At 42.4% G+C, this 24680-nt stretch overlaps 1 protein-coding gene and 1 long non-coding RNA gene across 2 annotated transcripts; both read left to right on the top strand.

Moving 5' to 3' along the window:
• The first annotated feature begins 2578 nt into the window (after positions 1 to 2578).
• On the top strand, positions 2579 to 8827 carry ccn5 (cellular communication network factor 5). The gene is made up of 6 exons (XM_035380841.1): positions 2579 to 2722; positions 3418 to 3634; positions 3947 to 4195; positions 6205 to 6497; positions 7609 to 7916; positions 8015 to 8827. The coding sequence occupies exons 1-5, from the start codon at positions 2660 to 2662 to the stop codon at positions 7900 to 7902; spliced, it is 1116 nt and encodes a 371-aa protein (XP_035236732.1). The 5' UTR covers positions 2579 to 2659; the 3' UTR covers positions 7903 to 7916; positions 8015 to 8827.
• Positions 8828 to 18751: 9924 nt separating this feature from the next.
• On the top strand, positions 18752 to 24319 carry LOC118207600. Its single transcript, XR_004761419.1, has 3 exons — positions 18752 to 19133; positions 19429 to 19778; positions 23944 to 24319. It is a non-coding gene; the product is annotated as an uncharacterized LOC118207600 (long non-coding RNA).
• Positions 24320 to 24680: the final 361 nt, after the last annotated feature.

The following is a 24680-nucleotide window of genomic DNA, read 5'->3' as shown; positions in this document are numbered from 1 at the left end:
GGGTGATTTCGCAGGGCAGAGATTATTTAGAGACCTAATTAAGCTGTGGGCTTTCTACGGATAGCCTACACTTCATGAAAGATATAGGCTACATTCTCAGCAAAGGGAGTAGGCCTACATGTGCAAGCTTTCAGGACACAACGCATCCATTTAAATATGGGACTGTGGCCTGAGTCCCATAATTCTTGAGTTTATGAATAAACTTTGGTGTGATTGCTTCAGGCAATATTTAAATATCCTGTATTGAGTGTAAGGTTTAGAAGCTCTAGAATGAGCAGTTGTCATATTAGAAAAAAAAACTGTGACAATTAGAGTGTAGATTTATTTGTTAGTAGTGGTAAGATAAATAAGGTGTATTAACTAACAAATGTACACTATTAGTGTACTGTCACTTTGTTTCAGAGAAACCCTCGGTATGTTAAGCTTCCTTTGTAGTATAACCCCCTTTGCAGCGTAATTTACCATGGCGATACACCTTGATTTGGGTCAGCTTTCTGATACGGAAAAACTAGGGTTAAGGTTTAAGTTACTGTAGCTCGCCAACACCGTAATCTCATTTCCTAGTGCACCCCTCTGCTCTTAAAACTAAATAAAGCTAAACTGAAATAATAATAATAATAAATATAACTGCAAGCAGTTATTAATGGGGTCCAAGCAGCACGCAGCAATTATGGAAATTAAGCAGTAAAGACACATATTGGATGACTGATACAAAATGTTCTGTGTCCCAAAATTTTATGTTCTGTTCCCTAGCTTAAAGGTCAATATACATACCAGTCATAATGATCAAGCCATTGCTAAGCCTATCACATGGCCACTGACAACTGATTAGCTGATAGTGTCCATATATTTTGGGTGATTATATGATTGGACAGATTGTACAGTACAGTATATCCGATGAGAGTCTAACACAAAGGCAGGAGTAACTGAGGAGTTACAGGCACAGAGTTACAGGCATTTCTATTTATTTTTTTGTTACAAGGACCGCAAAATATGCTGTCTCAGGAGCAACGACTGCATATACAAGTCTCATGAAATTTAAATTAAAAACTTGTAAAAAATGTGAAGTAATTGAGGTTAATTAATGTAGTTAAAATCAATAGCATATTTCATATTCATATATTAGTTTATTAATATAATACTTGTATTGATAAACACTTGTTAACATGGTCTGTAACTTAAAAAGACTTTACATGAATAATAAAGCACACTAAATGGAAACATCCTCTGCGTATTCCTCCATGCGTGTTTCCAAACACAAGAACAAACTCGGATAAGAAAAAAATGAAATGAAAAATGCTGATAAGTTCATGGAGACGTTCGTTAGCCCAATGAGCACGAAGTCATATCTATTGAAGCGTTGGGCGGCCAGTAGGGGGCAGTCTCTCCCCTGAACAAAACAGAAAATCCAATGTCACAGCGGGGCCAAGGCAACTCTGCCCTTTAGAACGTGCTTTTTTCAGGTGAGGCGGTGCAGGAAACCACATACATGGTGGAGGAAAAGTGTGTGAATCACCTCTCCCATGTCCTTGTTTTGGAAAATTCCAGCTTCAGAGCCGCGTAGCTGAAAGTCCTGCCACCTGCCTTTACTTTTAAAATTTTTGTGGGAAAAAAACTGTCGGGCTGCAGACCACAAGGGTTTGGCAAGATTATATGGAATAAAACATTCCTCACGTTTGATGGCGATTCAGTGCATTACTGGCAAAGAGCAGAGTCTGTATTTAATGTGGAGCCAGTGTTAGATCCTGGCTAAGATGGCACAGTTTTACAGAGCATTTAAAATGAGCCTTTCTGGAGTAATTGAGAAGACAAAATGTAATATGGATTGCCAGGCAATAAACCATTACAATAACTAAACCCGAAAGCGTAAAATACGTGTTTTTTTTAATTGTTTTTTTTAGACAAAACGTCAGTGAGTGAAAAGGGTCTGTCTGGATATGCTCATAACTCAGCAGATATTCTTCGCCATCTCCAACCTCTGCTCTCAAATGGGGTAAAGAAAAGAAATGTGTCCAGTCTACATATCCAATGACCTGTACCTTTTTAAAATCTGAAACCCATAAGGGACCAAGTAGCGCTATTTGTATTTTCACTAAACAGTAATAAAATATCCAAAAGTACCACAATTTATTAGTCTCTCCACTGCCTGCGACCCCTGTGGTTTATATTCAGTTTCAAAAGTGTCCATCGTTCGCACAGCAGTGCACATTGAGGTGTTTTAGAATAATTTATCCCAAGTGGTTAAATGTATGGAGAGAAACAGAGGCCCCAAAACGGAACGTACATGGATACACATCTTAAACAAAAGCCAGCATGCGTGTGATAATCTCTTTAACATTCACATAAAGAGTAAAATATTGCCTCTTACTTAGCTGCAGGGTGTCGGCTCACGTTGTATTCTCTAAACTTGTTTGGCACCATGGAAGTCTGAAAGGGGAAAAAGTCTGACTGCATGTTTGTGGAAATGGGAATCAGGGATGTGGAATTTGAAATATTTATGAGCACTGTCCAGTGGCCGTTTACACGCCAGACTTGTCAGTGACATCAGAGCTCGGACTTTATAAATGTCCCGGTAAACTTCCCGGCGGCAGTCCGCGGACACCAGCGTGAGCAGCAACACCGCATTCCACGAGCTGGTCAGCTCCCACGGCTGGTTCGAATGGAGGGACACGCGGGAGACTACGTGTTTGCGTGGGCTCTGCTCCTCTCCCTGGTCACACAGGTGAGGGGTTTCCCGCTTTCTCCCTCCAGCTGAAAACAAACAGAACGATTTCGCGTCTGCACAAGACCGCAGGCTTACGTTTACCTGACGTTTGCGTCAGCATATTTTGCGCTGCCGAGCCGTCACAAAGAGGTCGAAAATCAACTTGGAATTTGAAGTGAGGAATGTTCAGTTGCCTGATATCACAGTACAATGGTAATACTTGTGCTTTATTTCATTTTTAAACATTCTGCAGAAGATAGCAGAAAAGGGACTGCTATGCAAAAGAACGGACTGTTATTGAGATTGTAGGCGTGCCAGCTGTACATACACCAGCACATGTGGTTTATTTGCTTCTGTTCTTGGTCTGTAAGTGAAAAACACAGTTCAGTACAGAGGTAAAACTTGGGTCATAGTCATCAAGTCAGCGAATATTACAGTTAAACTTGTCACTAGCATAATGTTGACAATCAATGATGCTCCACTGTGGAGGTGTAGTGTAGTGCTTAGGGAACTGGGCTGGTAACTCTGAGATTGTAGATTAGATTGTGAGACGGGGCACTGCTGTTGTATGCTCAAGCAAGTTTTTGAACCCACATTGCTTCAGTAAATATGCCTCTGTGTAAATGAAAGCATCTGCTCTTGTATCTGAAATGTAATGGTGGTGGTAGTACTGATGATGTAAATGATGCGGTCACATGTTCCTATCGTGCCAGGTTGACAGCCAGCTCTGCACAGGCCAGTGTAACTGCCCTGGCCTGGTGCCCCTTTGCCCCGAGGGGGTGCCCCTCGTCATGGACGGGTGCCAGTGCTGCCAGATGTGTGCCAGGCAGAAGGGTGAAGCGTGCGATGACAAATCCATTTGTGACATTCAGCGAGGTCTGCAGTGTGACTACAGTGCAAGCTATCCGGGAGGCCCAGGAGAGTGTGTCAGTGAGTACTGCTGTCTGAATCAGGAGAGTATATTTGCGATTACTGCTGCCTGAATGAGTGCTTTCATGCGTGTATCATCACACGTAATTTGAAACGCATCACATGGAATGTCCAGCATGCAAAAAAGCCACTGCAAAACAGTACACAACAACCAGCACAGATCTCCTGCCGCCCTGTATCTGGAGAGGGGGGGGGGGGGGGGGGTGGTATTTGGCAGGCATGCTCTCCAGATCAGGACATGTGTTTGGAAGAGGAAGGGAGGTGCAGGGGACAGTGATAACTGACACCAGCTTCCTGCTCTGGCCTCTTCAGGTCAGGACGAGCTAGGCTGCGAGCTCAACGGCGTGACGTATCGAGAGGGCCAGAAGTTCCAGCTCTCCTGCTCAGGGATGTGCACGTGCTCGGGAGGGGGCGTGGCCTGCGTGTCCCTCTGTCCTCCCGTCGGCCGACTGCCCAGCCCCGAATGCCCACATCCCCGGGAAGTCCAGCGGCCTGGACAGTGCTGCAAGGAGTGGGTGTGCGAGGACCTGGATAACACCGTCCACAGGGACGCTCTGACAGGTACTGCAGTCTGTTTACAGTGGGAAACTCAAACTCCAGTCCTGGAGTGCTGTGGTGACTGCAGGTTTAACTCCAGTCCTGGAGGGCTGTAGTGCCTGCAGGTTTAACTCCAGTCCTGGAGGGCTGTAGTGCCTGCAGGTTTAACTCCAGTCCTGGAGGGCTGTAGTGCCTGCAGGTTTAACTCCAGTCCAGGAGGGCTGTCGTGCCTGCAGGTTTAACTCCAGTCCTGGAGGGCTGTAGTGCCTGCAGGTTTAACTCCAGTCCTGGAGGGCCACAGTGCTTGCAGGTTTAACTCCAGTCCTGGAGGGCCACAGTGCCTGCAGGTTTAACTCCAGTCCTGGAGGACCGCAGTTTCTGCAGGTTTAACTCCAGTCCTGGAGGGCCACAGTGCCTGCAGGTTTAACTCCAGTCCTGGAGGGCCACAGTGTCTGCAGGTTTAACTCCAGTCCTGGAGGGCTGTAGTGCCTGCAGGTTTAACTCCAGTCCTGGAAGACCACAGTGCCTGCTGGTTAAACTCCAATCCTGGAAGGCCGCAGTGCCTGCTGGTTTTTGTGGCAGCCAGTTTGGAAACAAAGTTAATCTACTCAGTCAAAGTTTTAGTGCTGAAACACATGAAACACCAACAGACACTGCGGCCCCCTAGAACTGGAGTTTTAGATCTCTGGCCTACAGTGATGGTGAGGACAACCATCTCAGAGAAGCATGATAGATTTATTTATAAACTGTTTGCTAAAAAAAATAATGCTAGATTATACAACACAGTGTCCTCTGCCTGGCTATTCATGGACACAGTGCTGTTTCTGTCTCTGAAACAGAAATTATTTAGTAAAATAGGATGTGCACCTCACAGACTCCACAACACTTTGTTTCCATGACTCAGGAGAAAGGTTGACGTCTCCGTTAGAAACTGACAGAGCTACAAGGAAAGGAAAGTGTTTCCCAGAGATTCTAATGGGAGATCAAATGGAGTTTTTCGAAAACATTTGCCTGTTTTACGGGATGTTACATAGTGACATGTTACGTCAGTGCCAGAATGTTCTGTACAGGCTGTTCATTCACATAGAGTTCATGAAGCACTGGTGAGCTCAGCGAAAAAAAACAGAAACGCAGGGACGAGGGTAATCGTCTGGTTTTTTTTTTTTCTCCCAATTTTGTAACCCAGCGCTCACAAATTCCAGGTAATTTGAAAAATACATTTCTACAGATGCATTGAAGTTGTCACATCCCATGGACAATATTTGTTTTGTAGCTTTTCACCATCTCTTCTGTTTCATTGCATAGAAATGTACTGTTTCTTAAATGATATTTCAAATTCTTTGACTATTTTTTCACCTAAATTGTGACGCTGCTGTCTGTTTTGTTCATGTTTAATTTCCCAAGAGTTCTTACTATCAAGTTGAGGTATGAGCAGAGCAATTCAGACAGTCATTACATGACATACTTGGCAGATTATCTTATCTAGAATGGCTTAAACAGATTATTTTTACTTATACTCCATTTTTACAGCTAGATAATTATTAAAGCAATTTAGATTAAGTATTTTTCTCAATGATACAGTTATGCAGCCTCGGGTAGGAATCAAACGCAGACCCTTACAGATCCAGTACCCTAACCATTATACTACAAGGCCATTTTTTTGACTGGTCTGATTGCTGTAGTAGTCTGTGTGCTGCATGGTGGTGACTTAGCCTTTGTGGAGTTTTTTTAATGAAAATATCAGGGAAAGAATTTAGTTGGACATAACACATTTTCATCAATCAAAGCATTTTCCCTGGGTTTGTAAGCATCTTGCTGACTCACCTAAGTTTCTTTTAAAATACCATGGACACACACACCTTCCCTGGGCTGGGTATGAGTGACAGCCAGCTTTCACGCTTATTTAAATGAATGAGATGAAACCCCTTATCGGCACATAGTGATGCTACTGGATAACATTTAAATGAGAAGTTCAGAACTCTGTGGGAAATTTGGTTTTATGATGAGTCCCCTCGCTATGTGCTGTGCTCCAGCCCACAGTCCCCACAGGCTTTGGCCGCGTGTCTCAGGTCCGAACCAGAACCGGAACCAGAATCAGATCCCGAACCAGAACCAGAACCAGAACCAGAACCAGAACCAGAACCAGATCCAGATCCCTGCCTCACACTGCATAGTGCAGAGCACGGAGTGGAGCGCCTGCTCCCGCACGTGTGGTCCCGGGGTCTCCGTCCGCATCTCCAACCAGAACCGAGTCTGCCGTATGGAGAGACAGCTGCGGTTCTGCCAGGTCCGGCCCTGCTGGAGCGCCCTGCCAAGGCCCCGCGTGGTGAGCGGCCATGACTGTCCCTTCCTGTTTCCCAGAAATGATTCATGCCCTTACTGTACGTCGCTTTGGATAAAAGCGTCTGCCATATAAATGTAATGTAACGTAATTCAGACACCAGCTAATAATAATAATAATAATAATAATAATAATAATAATAATAATAATAATAATAATAGTGGTAGTAGTAGTAACTGTTCATTTGTAGATTTTACTATTTCCTGTGTCTTTGTTTATTTTATAATTACTAACTTATAAACCACTAACTTTTCTGTGGTTTATAAACCCTGTGACACATTTTGTTACACTTTTGCAAATACATTTTTGGTTGCAGCGTTGCTGTTGCTTATTTGCTGGTTTAGAGATTGCTGTAAAAACAAGGCACATTTTTGAATGTCTTTTGGGAGTGACTTTTGTGTGCACTATTCTTTGATGAATGTGGCTCCTCCCTGTGGCAGTCTGCAGTAACAGCACATTTCATTGAGGATGTCTGATGTATTTTTTTGTTCAAAATACAATTATGAATACTACATCATGCCTTGTCATTGCTGTCATAAGCATATAGAAATACAGTATATAATGGCTTCAACACGTAACTGAAATGGATGCCTTTCCTGGTTGAATGCTAAATGGGGCAGGAAAATGTCAAAAAGTACTGTTGGACGGGGACATTTTCAGTTTTATTATTTTCAAGATGTTGACGATACCGAAAAAATGAAAATTACCAGTGTTATCCCTTTAGGGCAGAGTTCTGTGTGCCTGTAGAAACAGACTGCAAACCACAGGCCTTTTGCCATTACGTGTTTTTGCTTGTTGATAAGGCAGATATTTGTTATCACTTGCTGAAAGGCTGAACGAATGAATTTTGTGATCCAGAGGAAATACACTGTTGTAGTACAAGTTTGCAGAATGTTAAGATGCGCTAAATACTTGGTATGTTTTTTTGCTACAGATCAAGCCAGACACAGTATATTTGATCCTTATTCCATAGCATATAGATCACAGTTCATATTTAGACTGTTCATTTCTGCAGTCAGTAGGAGGCGCTGCAGGCCGTTCCAGTGTAAGGGGCAGTGGGGGGGTTGATGGGTAATGTGGCTGCTCTCTGTTTCAGGGCGGGGGGCGGTGTAGAGCCAGTTACCAGCTGGCGCTGCCGGAGCGACTGGAGCACGGGGGGTGTCACAGCGCGCAGGCCTACAGGCCCAGGTACTGCGGCCTGTGCGCCGACGGCCGCTGCTGCACCCCCTACCGCACCCGCACCGTCCCGGTGGCCTTCGCCTGCCCCGCCGGGGGCGGGAGGGGGCGCTACCGCGTCTACCCCGTCATGGTGATCGACTCCTGCGTCTGTCACTACAACTGCCCCCGCCCCTACGCGGCCACGTCCGGGGGAACGGCGCTCCGGACCTAGAGCGCCCTCACATGGTGAGCCCTGAACCCACACCCCGTGCCAAAGATGGTATATATTATCGCTGACATAATTATATGAAGTGATTAAAATGGGAGTCTTCTCTCCTTCCCAGAAATGGTGGCAGTGTCTGTGACTTAATTACGGGCCTGGATTCAGAAGGGCTCCTCCTGCTGTACCGGATGACTGGAGAAAAAACCCACCTGTGCCTTTTCTCACAAAACATAGAACAGCTCTTTCACCACCCCTTGACCCCTTGACCCCTTGACCCCTTGACCCAATGACCTCTTGACCTTGCACACAGGGAATAGGGCATGGTCGCATTCTTAACTTCCCTGTCAAATAATAGGTAGCTTACAGTTTTTTATCTGCTCAGATATTAAAGAATTTATATTTTTCATAACTTTGAACAAGAAGTACCTTTAATTTCTTTAAGGTATTTGGCTTCTAGAGAAAGGCTGAAGACTTCAATTCAGAGATATATACCAACTCTTCAGTTACTTAAGATGGCTTTACATGTAAATAAAAGGAACTGTATATATCTATACCATTTGTTACATTTTTTAAAAAGACAACTGCTTCAGAGATTGCACTCACGTTTAATGTAAATATTGCTATTACTGATTTTGTTCATGCTTATAATCATCTTGTAATTTTGAAATGACTATTTTTGTAATTGTAATTACAAAAACGTGTAACTTGGAAGTGTAATTTTTGTAATTTGGAAGTGTAATTTTAAGCTTTCGTAGATGACTATTGAATTTCTATAAGTAGCTCAAGGCGTATGTGTCTACTGTCACTGTAACAGTGGTACTGTAGTATTTTTTCATTGTGTTCTGTCTGCCTACCATGTACTGTGTATTTGTTCATCGCAACATACATTCACCTGTCCAAATTGCATATGCATTAAATCATTGTGTATGTCTAAGAGCAATTCCCGCTGTTAAATCACCTGTAACAGAGCTTATGTATTAGGGACCTGATATATAAGAGTAAAATTAATTAATGACTTTTATCAGAGTTAGTTTTACACTGTACAGTTTGCTGTGCAGGTGGGAATTATTAAATGTAAAGTAGTTCCTTTAAGTGCTATTGTTAACATATTACTACTACATATTAACTGAACCATAAAATAACATACTCAGAATGGGCCTCATTCACAAAACTTCTTATTTAAAACGTATTCTTACTTTTGTTCTTAAAAATGTTCCTACGAAGAAAAAAAAAAATGAGGTTCATGACACATGCACGGACCTTTGTTTTTGTGCATATCCCAGGTGTATGAGATGATAAATGCTGACTGTTTGTAAATTTTATGCACAAACCTATTCATGTGATTTGCATAAGGAAACAGCCACAAATACAGACAAAAAAAAGATGAATGCTGAAATGTTCTTGGAAACGTTCTTATGCGCAGTTTACGATCAAACGTGATCGTACACATGTTTTGTGAATGAGGCCCGGTGTTTGAATTGGCTGAAATGGATCCACTGGAAACCACATCAGAACAGAACGTGGAAATGGACAGTTCTGCGTTTGAGGTGATATAACACAAAAATGTCCCTTCACTGAGGAAGCAAACATGGACCAAAGGATGTGGGGGGTCCTGGTATGTGAGGACACATACTCCGCCCCCTTCCCACATTAAAGTCGCAGCTGGTTATGCCTCTTTTGAAATGAAAAATACCCTTTTGATATTTCTGTATAATTGTATTATTTTTTAAATTATATATATGTATCTAAAGAAAGGACATCACACGATTTAACCTGTGGGTGAGTGAACAGCTGAATTTTTTAGGATTGCCTGTAGGTGGCAGGGCTGCACTATGATAAAATCAGTTCCTGCCCACACACACAAGTTACGCTTGGACAACTGGGCACCTACCTCTTAGTAGCACTATGGTTTCCCTTTCTTGTAATGTTAGACATATATGCAAAGTACAGTGATGTTAAAAGAAAGTGAACCCTCTTTTAGATCTTTAATTTTACATATCCGAACATAAGTAGCCCACATTTAGTCCTTTCCAAGTCCAAACCGTAAATAAATCTAACCTCATGTGACTCATGACAGACAAATTTGACTTTGCTATTATTTATTCAACCAAAAATATACCAACACGCAGAAGCCATGTATGCAGTAAGTAAATGCATCCATCCTTACTAGTTCCATATAAATCCAGAAGGTATTAGAACCTGACTCTGCTAATCAATCACACATGGTTATTTGATCATCGGGAAGTGTTGCCGCCTGTATTTAAAAGCAGAAACTTTGGCGACTTGGTCTGGAGCATTCCGGATTGTGTAAACACAGCATGCCAGGGACAAAAGACATCTGTGATGATCTCAGAGAACCAACTGCTGCTGCCCATCTGCCAGGCAACAGTAATAAACCATTTCCCAAGAATAGGAGGTCACAGTGAAGTCACAATTTCACAGTAAGAAAGATCATTTATAAATGGAGCACAATTACAGTAAGGCAATTGCCAATCTACCCAGGAGTGGACATCCCAGAAAATTCACTCTCAGAAATGGCAAAGAACCCTAAAGCTACATTGAGAGATCTACAGGCTGCAATCAACATGGTAAATGTTATAATTTATGACTCCACTTCAAGGCAAAGACTGAACAAGTATGGTTTTCATGGAAGAGTTTCCAGGGGAAAATACCTCTCTATTGCAGCATGAGGTAGGTTTGCAAAACTGCATCTGAATGAACCACAAGACTTCTAGAACGCTGTCATCTGGACAGATGTGACCAAAGTGGAGTTGTGTGGCCATGATGCACAATGCCATGTGCATTACGTGTATTGCCACATGCCAATCATCAAGGAAGATGTTGGAAGGGTGAGCATTTGGGGCTGTTTTGTAGCCACCTGACCTGGACACTGCACAAACATTGAGTCAACATCAGATTCCTCTCAATACCAGTGTGTTCTAGAGAAAAATGAGAAACCATCTGTCAGACAGATGAAGCCTGGCTGAAAGCAAAGCATGCAACAGACCAATGATCCTAAGCAGTCTTGTCAAAGATTATTTTAAGTAAAATAATCGTTTGTGTTATTGTAGAAAAAAACTGAAAAAAGTGAATACTTTGGGTTTTTGTTCAATGAAAGTGCAAATATTAATTACATTCTTCTCTACCTAAACTTTTTTTTTTTTTTTAACAAAGCCACAGGTGGCCCAATACTATTGGCCTGCACTGCATGATAAGTGTTATTTGTTACATGAGGTTAGATTAATCCACTTTTAGGACTTGATGATGATTAGATTACGGTTAATTATGTCCTAATATGTAAAATTACATTATCAGAAAAGGGTTCTTTGGCTTGTCTTCATATAGGAACCATTTTTAGTTCTTTATGTGACCCTCTATGGTTGGTGTTAAGTGTGAAATTTCCCAGATTGAAATATTTTAATGGACAAAGAACACTTTAAACTAGATAGACATGGAGGCACAGAGGAACCATTTTAAGCTCTTTCTTCTCTGAGTGTATAGAATTGACAGATGAGATACTTTCAAACCCTGGAGAGTAAAACTACTGTTGATGCTAATTCGAGTTACACTGGCCTTTTCATTCTAAAACCCGAAAGCCCAGCTGAATTTACACGGGAAACTTAATTGTCACATTGTCCAATTAGACAGCCTCTATCAAGCCCAAAGACGAGTCTCGAAGAATCCCATGGGTAAGTACACGAATGAAATCAATCAGACCATAAATTAAAGAAACGTTTTGATTGCTGCGATTCAAAATTCTCCAAATGAAGGAGCTACTCGAATTGGCCTTTCGCATGTAAAGACCTTAAATAGATCAAAGGCGGCACGAGCTAAATGTCAAGGCTTCTGGTCATACCTCTTGAGAAATCAGTTGAGCTTTACGCACACCGAATAGACATAATCAGTTAGTGTATGTATAAAATCTCTACCCATATTTGAATGAGTGTGGTGTTCGTTTTTATTATCAGTGTATTGTGCAGTAATTATTTGTTGATTAATTTTAATTGCTTCGTTACCTAGCGCAGAATTCATGCAGCCACACCACTGTCTATGTGTTATTGATCCACGTGTCCCATTGTATTCGTTTTACACAGCCCAACATGAGCCTGAAATAGCTTCATTTTTTTCTAAATAAAAAAACTTGTTAGCAAATTGTATGCTGGCCGTGGAAAAGGTCAGCTGTCATTCCCTTGGTATTTCGATTCAAATTGAAGACAGAGGGGAAATTAAAGACAGTATTGTTAACCGCTGGGGACCACAAAAACCACGGGCTAATCAAGATGTCGTGCACATCGTGGAGTAACCTATTTTTTCTTCAAGGTTCGATTGCAGGGAACACGCACTTGTTTGCGATATATACATTTTCTTTAGAGACATGAGTTGAAATTCTAACGACTGTGAAGCGCGTGCGTGTTTTCTCTGCTTGTTGTAGCAGAGGGAGACGCGCGCATTGGTTTATGGTCGTCACAGTTCTTCTCTGTGGTCGCTTTAGCACACTGGTTTGGTCGCAAATCAAGCAACAGCGACCAGTGCTTTGCTCCGTTGTGTTACATATTGACTATCACCAAAACGCTCCGTTAAGGCTCCTTTGTTAAGGTTCCTTTTTTGTTTTAAGCGAGAACTTGTTCGGTTGTTTCATCGCAGCTCTTACGCGACGTATCATTTGCTTCTCCCCAAAGGATGGACAGCTGACTACCATGTGCGATGTGTCTACACCCAAAGTGTGTACCAGAGTGGACTAAGCAGTTTCTTTTAAACCAAAAGTTATACTTGACGTCGTTTCAGTCAATGCAATCAAGCACCCATGCGTCAAAATCAAGCATGGATTCGGAGAACTGCAGGATGACAACGTGAATTTTTTTTTTAATGACACCTTCATGATTTACAGAACAGTCCTGACGACCTCATTGGTAAACTGTAATGATCCAGTCATACCGCCTCCATTCGTTTGTCAGGAACGAAAAGATAAACATTTTCTGCTCGTTTTAATTGATTGGTTTTTCCGCGGTCCACGCTGCGCAATTGATTGGAAGAGCTATCTGTCTTGCTGGTGCTGAGCAGTGATGTCACCTCGGCGTGTTTTATTAGTACGCTAAGCATGCCAGTTGGCCGAGATAATATTTATTTGAGACCGACATGTACCGTGGAGGTCAGAAAGGTGAAGATGATAGTAATCTAAATGCTGACTTGGGTTTTAAGAGGTCTCTATAATTGCGCATCTCAATATGGGCTAGATCCAGACCGATCAACTCCGACCGGCAGTGATTTGTACTCCTATGAACGTGCTTAATTAATCTTTTTTTTTTCTGGAAAATGGTGCCCGGGGCGGGAAACCCTGTCACCCACAGTGACCTCACGACGTTGCAAAAACAGTTCTATGAGGGTAAGTGGGCAGTGTCTGGCACGTCGGCCGCAGGTAGAGATATGTTTCCTACAGGGGTAACTGGGAAATTGTGGGCGCGTCCAACGCCCTGACTTGACCAATGGGGCAAGCAATGCTGCTGCAAGAGGTAGGAGTAAGAGTTTGTATCAGCAAGAGGATGATGTCATCACCCTTAAAACAGTGACAAATAATTGCTGTTTTACAGGGGGCATTTGGGGTGGATAGTGGTGTATGCCTGTGGCTTTCAAAGCCACACCTATATATGTGCAACGTTAACAAAAGTAAAAATTCACAATTAAAAAAAACAAGACACAAAACAAGACACAAGGTTGTATGTGTTTTTGGACTGGGCCACCTGATTCTACTTGTCAAGGTCTTGATTGAAGACAATGGTTGTTTCATTAGAATTAGTTGTATCAGGTGTTGTGTGTCATAGTGCTGGGCTAAAACAAAAACCTGCACACACTCCGGCCTGTTGGACATCTAATTCACCATTTGGTCTGTTCTGGGTCTAAGCAGCCTGGAGATAGAGGAACTGGGGGGGGGGGGGGGGGGGGATATTTTTTCGTTGGGTAATGTCCCGTCCCCGATGGCGCACGGGAGAGAAGAGGCACAGCGGTGTCGCCGGAGAAACGCTTTTCTGAACGTCCAGCCGTCTGACCTCCAACGCTCGTGTGCGTCGTCGGGACTCGTTTTGAGTCTTGAAATGGCATGCTTCATTGACAGCGTAAGAAAAGACATCCCATTGATCGATGGCCATGTGCCACAATCAAACATGCGGTAAATCTAATGAGCTGGCAGACACTGAACAATTCTTTAAAATATGTCATCATACAGACACGTGCACAGAGAGACAGCAACATTTTCTGAAGCATATGATCCCCCCCCCCCCCCATTGCGCCATTGCAGTCTACCTTACACCCCCCCCTCCCCGCCCTCACCGAAGCTCCCCGCACCAGATTTTCAACATAGGCATGCCATCATGATTTACATAACACAATAATTGCATCACTTTTTTATTTGATTTATTTAGACCTCTATTTAGCCATAAAGTCTCACAGAGATATAAAATCTCTTTTACAAGAGAGATCTGGCCAGGGACACAGCGTAATAAACAAATACAAAAATTGATTTGAAGTCATTCGAAGAAATGAAGCTCAAAGCGGAGTGCTTTCGTGGGTAATTCCAGTACCAAGGAAGTCAAACGTCGGCTCTAATATGAGCGAGGACTAAGAGCGTAGACCGTAAGAGCAAAACGATTAAAGGTTTTAAGATAAAACTATACGATGGAAAAATACCAAGTGCAGTTTGTAAATAAAAAAACACAGATTTTTTTTTGTCTGTGGGTTGGCAAAGACGACCACCACAACTTATCATACACGATGTAGTAAATATGCGTACTGTTGTATACTTTTTGCACATCCTGGACTTTTCAGGGGCCTTAAGATTTGTTTACTGGTTGCAAAGACCCCTTACTTTAAGTCACCTAATCGTCGCCCAACGGTTGACCCAATCTTGGGATGTCTAGGGTATTAGGGCACAGGATTCACTGCTTCTTCCCTTTCTACAATCTTCTTCCCATCTTTTCATTGATATTGAAACGCATTGAAGAGTTAAAATACGCAAGTTGGTTTAATTACAACACATCTTGACCATGCACAGTATGGTAATGCGTTTTTAAGATGGTAGATTTCCTTATAAGTCCTGCACAGAGGAAAGGGCGTCGGGTGGAGGTGGAAGTGGTTTAGCGTACGGAACAGACATGATGAGCCGGAGAAAACGTGTTACACAAAAACGAGGAACACTACCGAGGTTAGATTACCAGGAGGAAGCATGCGTGGGTAATTCATTTTTTTTTTTAATCGGCCGGACAAAAGACCTGTCGTATCATCCGAGAGCAGACACTGAACTCTGGCTGTGGCACATGACGGTGTTAGGAAGTTCACAAGCACCCCTCTCTCTCTCTCACGAGCCTGCTTTGAAAGGGTCTCGTCGCGTGCTGACGCACGGCATCTATCATACATTTGCATATTTTAATTACAGCTGGAGCCCTTATCCCTGGGTCTGGAGCTCGTTAGCACCGGTGGCTCTCAGCAGATTTACCATTATTGATAATATCACCTCTAATGAGGGACGTCACAGAATTCTGAAGGACACAGGAGGGACACATTGTTTATCCTCTGCCAGATGTCATGTGACGAGCATCAGTAAGACTATCATTCGCCCGGTTCTGTTTATTTTTTATTATCTATTTTTTTTTTACTCATTGTTTATTCAAGCAGTGTGTCTTACTGAGACCAGGGGTCTCTTCATGCAGATGAGCCCTACAAATCATAAAATTTCAGACAAGCCTTGTACAAAGACCTTACACATATAAAGTGTCTGAACAGAATACACATATGGCACAATTATACATAAGAAAAATAGTACACATTTAAAATATAGAAAAGTTTGTGTGCAGGAATGCGCAGAACTACACAACTTAACACAGTTTAACCAGTACAGATGAATTATACCATGCACTTTCTTCAAAGATGAAGTTAGCCACCAAGGCCTTACACAGACTGAATGACACCAAGGTGTCTAGTTCAAGTGACTCCTGAATTATATTCCACAAATGTGTTGCCCGTACTTTAAAAGCAGTTCTTCCTAATTCTGTTGTGAATCACAGTTTTTCTAGTAACAGGGAGTTTTGCGAGGAGGGCATTGTAAATTAATAAAATGCCTAACCCATCACCTGTAATAAAAAGTAATGCACATTAATGTGGTGACTGTGTCCAGGGGTTTTAAGGACTGTTGTGGAATGCATATATAATGTATCCCCATAGTCAAGAATGGGAAAAACCACCTTTTTGTGGCTTTCACACGTCAGGCAAGACTGTATAGGAATCCGTTTTTGGCATTGAGTTTTTTTTGTGAAGTTCATTGTGTAATATGCATTTCATCAATCCAAATACCTAAGTATTTATAGTGTGACACTTACTCAATTTAATCACAGTTTAAAGTGCATTTGTTTATCTACTGAGTTCAGTGCTTTTGAGAAAAGTATTTGTTTAGTTTAGCAGTTTAAGGTATTCCAGTGCATTTTGTATGGTATTGAAAGCAGTCTGCATGTATGACATAGCTAGACTGAAGGGACAGTTAGATTACCTCAGCAGAATAAATTGGTGTGAAACTGTACTTGTTCGCAAATTTGTTTTACAGATCTCTGTCAGTGAATTTTCTGCCACAAATTTTGGAGGTGTTTGAGAGAGAGAGAGCAAGAGCAAGAGAGAGAGAGAGGGTGAGAGCAATAGAGAGAGAGAGCGAGAGCGAGAGCGAGAGAGCAATATAGAGAGAGGAGGGGCGTGATTAGAATCTATCATTGTGAGGATGGAAAAGAAAGCTGGGATTGGCAAGTGTTTACAGTGATACACTGATAGGCACACATGCACAAATACAGACACGCAGGGACGCGTGCATAAGACCCTGTACACACACACACACACACACAGATACACAGGGATACACAGGGACAGGTCCAAAGACTCTGTACACACACACACACACACACACAGACACATGCATATGCATGCACATACGCACACAACCCACACACAAAACCTACACACTGCATGGATGCATGCACACACATAGGAAAGTAACATGCACGTGTACATGGTGACATATAAATGTCGTCAATATAAATACAGAATAAAACACATTACCAAAATCAACCTAAACATCCTTGGAGCAAATACCTAGCTAAAAGAACCTGTAGCCTTGGGGATAATGAATTCCCTCAACTTGTAAAAGCAGCAGCTGTTCAGCATTCCACTATGCATTTACCGACTTTGTTGAAACCCACAGATACTAAATCAAGATGACTCAAAATCTCTCAAGCCAAGCAGTTACTCTCCTTGGCTCCCTAAAGACAAAGGAGAAGGTATTGACAGGATTAGAACAGGGCAGACACACACAGTGTATTTGTGAAACCATGGAATAGGTTTCTCATATCAATAATTTCCATCTCTTGTCTACAGGCTGTTCAAGTGCATTACATCTGATAGGTAGGTAATTACAAGAAACAAAGACAACTAGTTATAAGGATACCATTAAAACATATTTATGAACTACTATGCTACAAGTCATCGAGCAAATAAAGAAATACACAACTTCCCAGAAATACCAGTCATACCTACAAAACTGACCAGTAGGACTAGGAAAAATCTAGGGGAAAAAACTAGCTAAATCTGGGTTCTGTTTCTAGCTTTTCCTTTAGTGTAAGTTTTCCTTGCATTCAGAATGGGTGTAAATTATTTGCAGACTCAAACACACCTTTGGCCCCCCGTGCAGTCTGTGAGAGGTAACTGTGGGAAGAACCACAGGTGTGAAACTCATTGCTTAATCTCTTACAAGGGCTGTGAGTTCTTCATTTGCAATATGTCATAATTCCATTTCAGCTATCATTCATTTTGTTTAACAGACAACAGTGTGTTGTTTAATTTTCTCTCCATTCTAGTGATAAATGGGAAGCTAAAAAAAATAAGCTCTGGAAAATATGAGAAATCACTCACTCAGTCACAAAAACACTTGAACATATTCCACAAATTGTCATCATGTATCATACAGTTAAGTTTGTATTGACTACAGTAAAAATGTGAACTAGAGACAGGATGTGTAGAGCAGCCTGCAGGAAGGGTTGCCAGGTCTCAATCCATGTGAATCCCCCTGCTCAGCTACAGGGATGACCCCCCACCGAGGCACTTTCTGTGCTGTAATCCTTTCCTCTATCTGTTACCCTCTCTGCTTTCGCTCTGCCTCAATAAAGCCAAAAATACAAAAGAAGAGCGGACTATCTTCTCCTTTTGAATGAAAAAGTTGAATTGTAAAGGTTTGAATTAAAACAATAATAAGGAGGATAAACTGCAAAATGATGTTTTACCTGGCACTGTATAGGCATACATGGGTACTCTAATCTTGGATCCTAAAGCAATAAAACAAATGGTTTGGACATGACTGATGATCACTGAATTTGGCTGTGTAGTGTAACAGAAAGCGAGGCATAACAGCCTATAAAGAGGCTTCTGGATTAGTAAGGGTGTCACATGTTTTTTTATTTTCCTTTTTGAAGTTGAAAACATTTGGTTTAAATCCAAATTACAACAGATTTGACAGCTGCCAGAAATATATTCTGTAACATAACAAGTGTTACAACAACAGTATTTTGCGTGTTTACTGCTAATCTAGCAGATTTTTCTTCTTCCCAAACCACAATACAATAATTATTTTAAGAGTATACTAACATAATTTTTAATTATAATTTTCTCTCAGTGTATCGTAGAGCATTTACTGAGCTCTGAGATTCTGAAGAGACGGTACCGCAAACATGCTTTGCATTTCCACTCTGTTTCACTAGGTGGCAGTGTTGGAGATGTTTTTGTTCTCTGCTTTCTTTCGTACAGTGGTTTCCAGCCCCTAGGACCCGGAGGCCTCAGAGTGAGCTGTTTTTATGTTCCAGCCACATTTCCGGTTCTAGTTCCCAGGACAATCCGCCGTCAGTTGTTTTAAATTGTTTTTAATTTGATGCTTGCACACCTAGGACACGTTATTTCAGAATCCTAGTGATATTATATGTGCTTATTCATTCAACACCCACTGAAACTAAACCATTTGTGGAAGAGTTCCAAGTCAAAGCAAATGAACCAAATCTGCATTGTGTTTACATCAATTTGAGCACAAACTTACGGTAGAGCTGAGACATGTTCTCAACAACCTTAATTGATCAAGAGATTGGTTGCAGCAAAACCCAGTATACACCATGGAGACCAAGCAGTTCGTGAACCACCTGCTTTTGTGGATTTCCTGAAACTCGTGGGTATGGGAGAGAAATATATGTCGCCCTTCAACGTAAAGTAGGCTAGGCTACCTCACAAAACCTTTAATCAAAATCCGATACTATCCAGCCAGACTTTTCTGTTTTGTCGGCGGCAAGCAATAGGATATTTGTTGCAAAATCTTTAAAATTTGAGAGATACTGCGCTGTAGGACGACTTATAGAACAATGAGATATGTCAGTTTAAGTGTTGCAATACTTTAATTCAATGTTGTGCAAGCATTCTCTAGGAATGAAACAGTAATTAATGCAAAATGTTCGTTCGCTCCCCTTCTAGGGAACGGGAGAGTCCTTGGAGCCGCGGTCCATCTCCCTTACTCGTGAGACAGATGAATACCGCGAAGGTTGCCGTTCCGCTCGCCATCGGTGAACATTCTGTCATGGGCCTTCGCGTGGGCGTAGCACACCGCTGATGCGTGAGCCACAGGCTACGCGAGTCTGATTGGGGCCCGACGCGAACCCGGAGCTCAGCCGCCCCCACACTTCCCCCGGCCTCGCTCGTTTACAAAAGGTGCCTCGTCACCGCGTGGGACCAGCTGCGCTCGGTGATTGCTTGTGACATCACTACGCAAGCCTGCGGATAAGACGGTCCACAGCTACCGGGGTTTCCGTGACTCTGCGTTTAAGGTGGGTTGAGTTGTGTAATACCCCTGTTGCACGAGATACAGTGATTGATGGACTGGGGATCGTTTTTCTTTTTTATACTGGCCATAAAATTGCAATGCTAAATGAGAAGAGTGCATTTGATCGCAAAGATTTGTCTTTCTCGGTAGAAGAAACGGATCGGAGAAAGGAGTAGATTAATGAAACACAAAAGCCACTTAACTCGGCCGCCACCACTTCCTCACTTGACGTTTAAAATGGCTGCTGCGCCATTAAAAACCTCCCTGCAAGATCAAGGCATTGGGCCTGTAATTAAGGTCAAGCAATATTTCACCGTAAAATTAGTCAATTTAGTTTACTGTACATGCTAGGCTGCATTACTTTAGCTGTATCTAAAAGCCAAAACGAACCGGTAACGTTGTAACTTACTTACTTATAACGTGTGTTTTTGCTGGTAACATCAGTGGTTTCCTAGAGCATTTCTCAGCACGGTCAATGAGACCACAATTCAGCAGCACTGACACCGCTGTCTGTTGTTGTATCGGTTAACAGCAGATGTATTATAGGGCGGTGAAACCTGCACTCTTTTCAAAGGCAGGGAGAGTCCTGTCGTACTCCAGCCCATCTGTGTCCACTTACCATCTCATCTCCTGTTTCCCAGAATTTCCAGAACGAATGACAATACAAACAGATTCATCTCAGATCCTCTTGCTCAAACTGGGTTAAAAAAAAAGGCTATGTATTGCTCACATATCAACTAGGAAGAGACATTCCAGTCACTTATAATAAAAAAAATATATTATGGATGTTTTTTGATCGTTGTATCAATACCCTCACATGGCAAAAAGATGGCCTTTAAAGGATCAACTTTAAAGGTAATTTTTTTGAATATAATCCTTTTGTACAGCTGGATGTGCACTCTGGGTATTCAGCCTAAGCACCTTACTCATGGGTATTTTACAAAAAACAGTGAACCATCTGAGATTTGAGCATTTAACCTCATGTTTCCTATCTATTACTCTGCACTAGGGAGCAAAGCCACTGCTTGCTATTTCCATACGTTGCTCAGTCTCCTTTTAAAGCTGGGATTTATGTATCTATGTCATGGTGACAGGGTCCCAAAGGCTTTTTAAAATTTTTTTTATCAGATCAGCCCCAGACAGGTCTAACAACCTGGAGATTACTGCCTTCCAAGCGGAGATTAAGAGCGGTGTGAACAGCACAGGTGTATTCATGGCATAAGCGTGTTATTGACAGAGTCCTGAGCCGTCTTACGAAGGTATTTTTTTTTACCACTCCACAAGCCGCCTGCCCCCCCCCCTTTCCACATTCGGCCTCCAGTGCTGTGTCATTCTGATCACTGGAATTTCACAGCCCCCCCCCCCCCCCATGTGACATCTTTGAAGACCCACCTGATGATAAAACGGCCAGGTGACATTTTAGTGGACCGTATATCTAGCACACACGTTGGACGTGGTGTGTGTACAGAGAACTTTCCCTGGGGAAAACTGACTTTTCAATGATAAAAATTGAGATACATACTGTATGTCAAGTGATTTTAAGGCAAAGTGGTTATGATATTTCATAAAAATATATGTACACCAAGAAGTGACTCGGTAATATGAACCAACAGTCACAACTGCTTCTTTACATAGGGATGGTGCTATGAATACCAATACCAATAGTCTCCAACTATCAGATATCTAAAATGTGTTCACCCTGGCTATAGCATTGCTGATTTTTGTTTCCTGAATTCTAAGGCAAAATAAGATTATTTTATTTTTGAATGAAAACATGATAAAATGGAACACCAGAACAATCTATTTTGAATCATACTACACTGTAATATAATCATAGCCACATCAACTGTGAGAGAGTAGATTTTACTCTAATATAGTACATCTGAGCTCTCTTGGCCTCAAAAATGTTAAATGAACATTGAACATTTCACTGTTTATTGATATTTCCTTAACATTTTTCCAGCTGAGCTAATGTCATCACACAGGACTCTCTATTACTGGGTCCAGTAAATGCCAGACACAGTGGACTTCCAGACCAAGCATTACACATTAAGAATGAGACCATGTAGATAGCTGTGTGAGAACCTGTTTTAGAGGCAGAACTAGTTTCTCTTTAAGTAAAAATATAAAAGGCTTCCCGGTGAGCCCCACAATTCCAGACCAAATCCCGATAATCGGTAGCCCTGCAGGGAGACACGGTTAGCGACTGTGCCGCCGAAGCAGGAAGGGTTCAATAGGTTAGCGGCCCATGATTCATCGCTCTCCAGCGATCCCCACCGGTCAGTAAAGTGCCTGGGGTCTGCTTGGTAAAGCTGTACTTGAGTAGTCATCCTCTGACTCAGTCCTGTGTGAGCCTGGCTGTGGGCTGTGCTGTAGAAAGAAGCAGGCTGTCCACAGCCGAACTGGCCGCGGGAGTCGGCGCATGAACTCGGCTGTAAACACAATGCAGTCCACAAATATCTGGACAGTTGTTTTGGCTCTGTACTCCAGCATATTGGATTTGAAATGAGACTATGATTGTGAAGTTAAAGTATTAGCTTTAATTTTTTGTCCATAACGTATAGGAATCGCAGCCATTCTCATACGTAGTTCCCCTGTTATTGTGCGAGACGGTGGCAGCACTGAGCATGTGCGATCGAGCCCGGAGGAGTCTGGGACTCATCAATCACAGCTGCCTGTCTGCTGGCATAATTCAGTCACAGGTTTGGCTGAGGCGGTCCACTCACTAATTCAGTTCAATTGATTTTACCACACCGTAAAGTCAGTTCAATTGACTGCACTTTACAAATGCCAGTCTGATCAGTAGATCGATGGCCGTCTTTGAAACCTAATTAAAATGCAAACACACATTTGCATCATATCCACAACTCCATTTTTTTCTGTTTCCAGAAAATTCCATACGGGTATTAAACTCACTTTAGGTGGTCTTGGGTTAACGTTTTCACTTTCTTTAAAACCTTATCTTCAAATCTGAGAACATTTCATGGCATACATATAAGAAGGAAGGAAAAGTCTAAGTATGTGATATTTTGAAATCTAGACATTATATTGCATTAGTTGCTTTTATGTTGTCTATATTTTTATTTTCAAGGATCTTAAAGCACTTTACAGTGAATTGCAGCTCTTGGGTGAGGCACAGCAGCCATTTTGATGCTCACCACACCCCAGCTGGTGTAGAAGAGGCAGGGATTAAGACACACATTAAACCAGGTTCCGCCAGGTTTGTCCATCATATTTGGAATTTGGCCAAGATACCATTGGAACCACCTTACACTTTGCAATAAGTACCGTAGGATCTGATTACTTCTGTGAATCAGAGCCTTGGGGTAGCATCTTGCCCAAAAGTCATCTCCTGGAGCTCAATGTTCCCAGGCATGTTACCCATGCTTATTTTCCACTTTTATACAGGAAGATTCAGGCTGGTATGGCTGCCAGCAACATGCTCTTGCTGCAGGGGCAGCAGTGCAGTGCAGTACAGTGGTTAGGGGACTGGGCTTGTAACCTGAAGGTTGTTGGTCTGATTCCCAGGTAGGACGCAGTCACGATACCCATAAGCAAATAAGTATTTAACCTTAGCTCCAATATAAATCCAGTCATACACATTAATACTGTGTATGAATGTGCAAGTTTCTCTGGATACTCGTGTAATTCACGACGCAGTGACTGAAATATGCTCCCGTTTTTAACCTCTGCACTGCTTTTAACTGCTGTCACACTGCTGTCTCTTTCTCCACTTGATGTCTGGAACTTGTTTGTCTCCTGTCTTGTGTAACATCGTAACTATGTGTTGGGGCGACATAGCTCAGGAGATAAGACCGATTGTCTGGCAGTCGGAGGGTTGCCGGTTCGAACCCTGCCCTGGGCGTGTCGAAGTGTCCTTGAGCAAGACACCTAACTGCTCTGGCGAATGAGAGGCATCAATTGTAAAGCGCTTGGATAAAAGCACTATATAAATGCAGTCCATTTACCATTTTATGTCAGGTCCCCCTTACAATAGAGATTTTGATCTCAATGGGGTTTTTCCTGATTAAATAAAGGTTCAATTTATTTATTTTTTTTAAATGGCAGCAACGTAAAATGCCTCTGAAGGACGGTGAAAGGTCGAGCAGGGCTGGCGCGTGAGCGGCAGGGCTGTTTCTCATACCAGCGCCGGTGGTTTGGATTCCCAGGGAGGAGCAGAGCGGGAGGAAGAGGGAAAGGCCATGCAGCTGTTTGGAATTAGGGGAAGATGGCGAGGGCTCGCCCAGCGGCACGCAGGAAATAAAGGAGGCGGGGAGAAGAGCGGGAGACGGACAGCTGTCCCGTCGCAGCCGTCCCGCAGCCCAGGGTACACGAGACGCACCGTGTCTCCTTTTGGGGGGGGACAGGGTGTACTTGGACCTCTGAGTTCCGCCTGGAGCGTCGCAGCAAAGCAGAGCCTCAACCAAGGGCGTCACACAGGCATTACAGCCGCTATAACTTTAACTTTTCACCATGAAACTTTCAGTTACGTGCTTCAATTTTTTGAGTCCATTACTTTAGCTAATAAATATTATTGCGTCATTGCATTGCTATGAGCTACTCTTCTTATCGGAGTGAAATACGTTTTGTAATATACATAAATAAACACACAAATAAATAAATACACCTTAACAATACTGACTTGTTCTAAAGCAGGTATTGGTATTTATTCTCCCATCATGTCATATCTTAAAATAAGTGATTCTAAGCGCCAGTGTCCTGGCTGTATGCTGCAAACTAGATTATTGCTAATTTGCTAAAGCACAGCTAAACAACAGATAAATAGCATTTGATAAGTGGCTAGTTAGCACCAGAAACCCCTCTATTATGCCCAATAAGCAACAGTCAGGGGATCTAATAGGGCCAGAACGATCCAGAATGGTGGCCTGGCACCTTTGGTAAATAA

Source organism: Anguilla anguilla, chromosome 11 (assembly GCF_013347855.1).
Source record: "Anguilla anguilla isolate fAngAng1 chromosome 11, fAngAng1.pri, whole genome shotgun sequence".
NCBI classification, from domain to species: Eukaryota; Metazoa; Chordata; class Actinopteri; order Anguilliformes; family Anguillidae; genus Anguilla; species Anguilla anguilla.
Note: the sequence above shows the minus strand (reverse complement) of the source record. Positions and strands in the feature narration are given on the sequence as shown.